The following is a 1,415-nucleotide window of genomic DNA, read 5'->3' as shown; positions in this document are numbered from 1 at the left end:
GGTTACATTTGAAAAAGTTAACTTTCATACGTCCACTTATGAAAAACTACCAACATCAAACTATCCCCTTTCGAAATTATTCGACTTTTCTTTGGAACATTTTTCAATATCATAAATAACTTCATTAATGTTTACATGGATCGACCTTCATGAAATATTCTGTATAATAAGAAATATATATAAAAATTTCTTACAATACATTATTGTTATTCAATAATAATCCCTTGACGATATATTTAGACAAATCATCACAAAGTATATTAAATACTTTAGTCAATGCGTCTTGAGAATAGATACTCGTTTTTTAATTCATTTTATCTAAACTTAAAGTATAAAATACGAAACTAATTAGTAAACAGTACAATACTTTTCAAAAATAATTATCTTGCTTTTTTCCGAATTTCCTTTGAATTAAATTTACTATTTTTAAATTTATTATGTAAATAATGTATCGATATACAAACCTAGATGGAGTGAAAACCAACAAACGATCTCTTTCTAATTCTCCTAAAATTTCCTGGTCGCCGATCGGATTATCAATTCTAGAGGCTTCCTTTCTCCATTTTGGTACAAATACAGTGATCTCTTTGTGCCCTCGTGCTTTAAACCAATCTACGCAAATCTTGATTCCTCTACAAGAAAATATTTCTTTATTTCCATGACTCATCGCCACGTTACTTCCATCGATTACAACAGGTCTGAGGCTACTGGAGCATCCACTGTTTTCATTCGGCACTAAATCTGTGTCCATGACGTTAAATTCTTCTGAAATATCAACTGTTTTTTGTGAACAGCTGGCTCCGAGTTTTATCAATTCAGCCAAAAGTTCATTTTGTTCTGGATCAGGACCCAATTTTTCCAATGCTGTTTGAACTAAACGTTCGGTGTAACCAAGTTTCAGTGCGAACTCCACTCTAGCTGTATATCCTAAACAAATAAACATTTAGTAAATACATATATTTGTTGATTTTCTGTGTAAAGCTAACATTAAAAGTTTTTTTAATAAATATATTACATAAAGTATGTAATATTGTTGTATTGCTTTGAAACATTAGCAAATACTAAGGAAAACTGTGCAATACTGATTCTCCAATATGTTTATTTTACAGCTCTTAATAAAAATATATAGAATGGAATATGAGTGATTCTTCATAAAAGAAGTCCATCTGTATTCATTGTTGCTTAGCAGGTTGCTCTAGTCCAAAATTTATAAATATTTATGACTAAAGAACAAAAACACTCTTTAAATATTTTCCACTTGTCACTGAACATCCTGTATAAAACGTTATAATATCATAGGACAGGTACAGGAAACAGAAATTCCTTAAAATTAAAGAAAAGTTATTTATCATCTTTTGAGTTCTCATTTATAAAATAAAAGTAATTAAAATTAAAATATGGATACAATAAGGTAT

At 28.9% G+C, this 1,415-nt stretch overlaps 1 protein-coding gene across 1 annotated transcript in view; it reads right to left on the bottom strand.

The window, feature by feature from the left end:
* LOC108572418 (probable ribonuclease ZC3H12C) overlaps positions 1 to 1,415 on the bottom strand; it is a 15,004-nt gene that overhangs the window by 7,531 nt on the left and 6,058 nt on the right. The window contains exon 4 of the mRNA XM_017934655.1: positions 465 to 927. Within this exon, the coding sequence (XP_017790144.1) occupies positions 465 to 927 (463 nt within the window). The remainder of the gene's footprint in view (positions 1 to 464; positions 928 to 1,415) is intronic.

This window comes from Habropoda laboriosa, unplaced genomic scaffold (genome assembly GCF_001263275.1).
Source record: "Habropoda laboriosa isolate 0110345459 unplaced genomic scaffold, ASM126327v1 scaffold65, whole genome shotgun sequence".
In the NCBI taxonomy this organism is placed as follows: domain Eukaryota; kingdom Metazoa; phylum Arthropoda; class Insecta; order Hymenoptera; family Apidae; genus Habropoda; species Habropoda laboriosa.
Note: the sequence above shows the minus strand (reverse complement) of the source record. Positions and strands in the feature narration are given on the sequence as shown.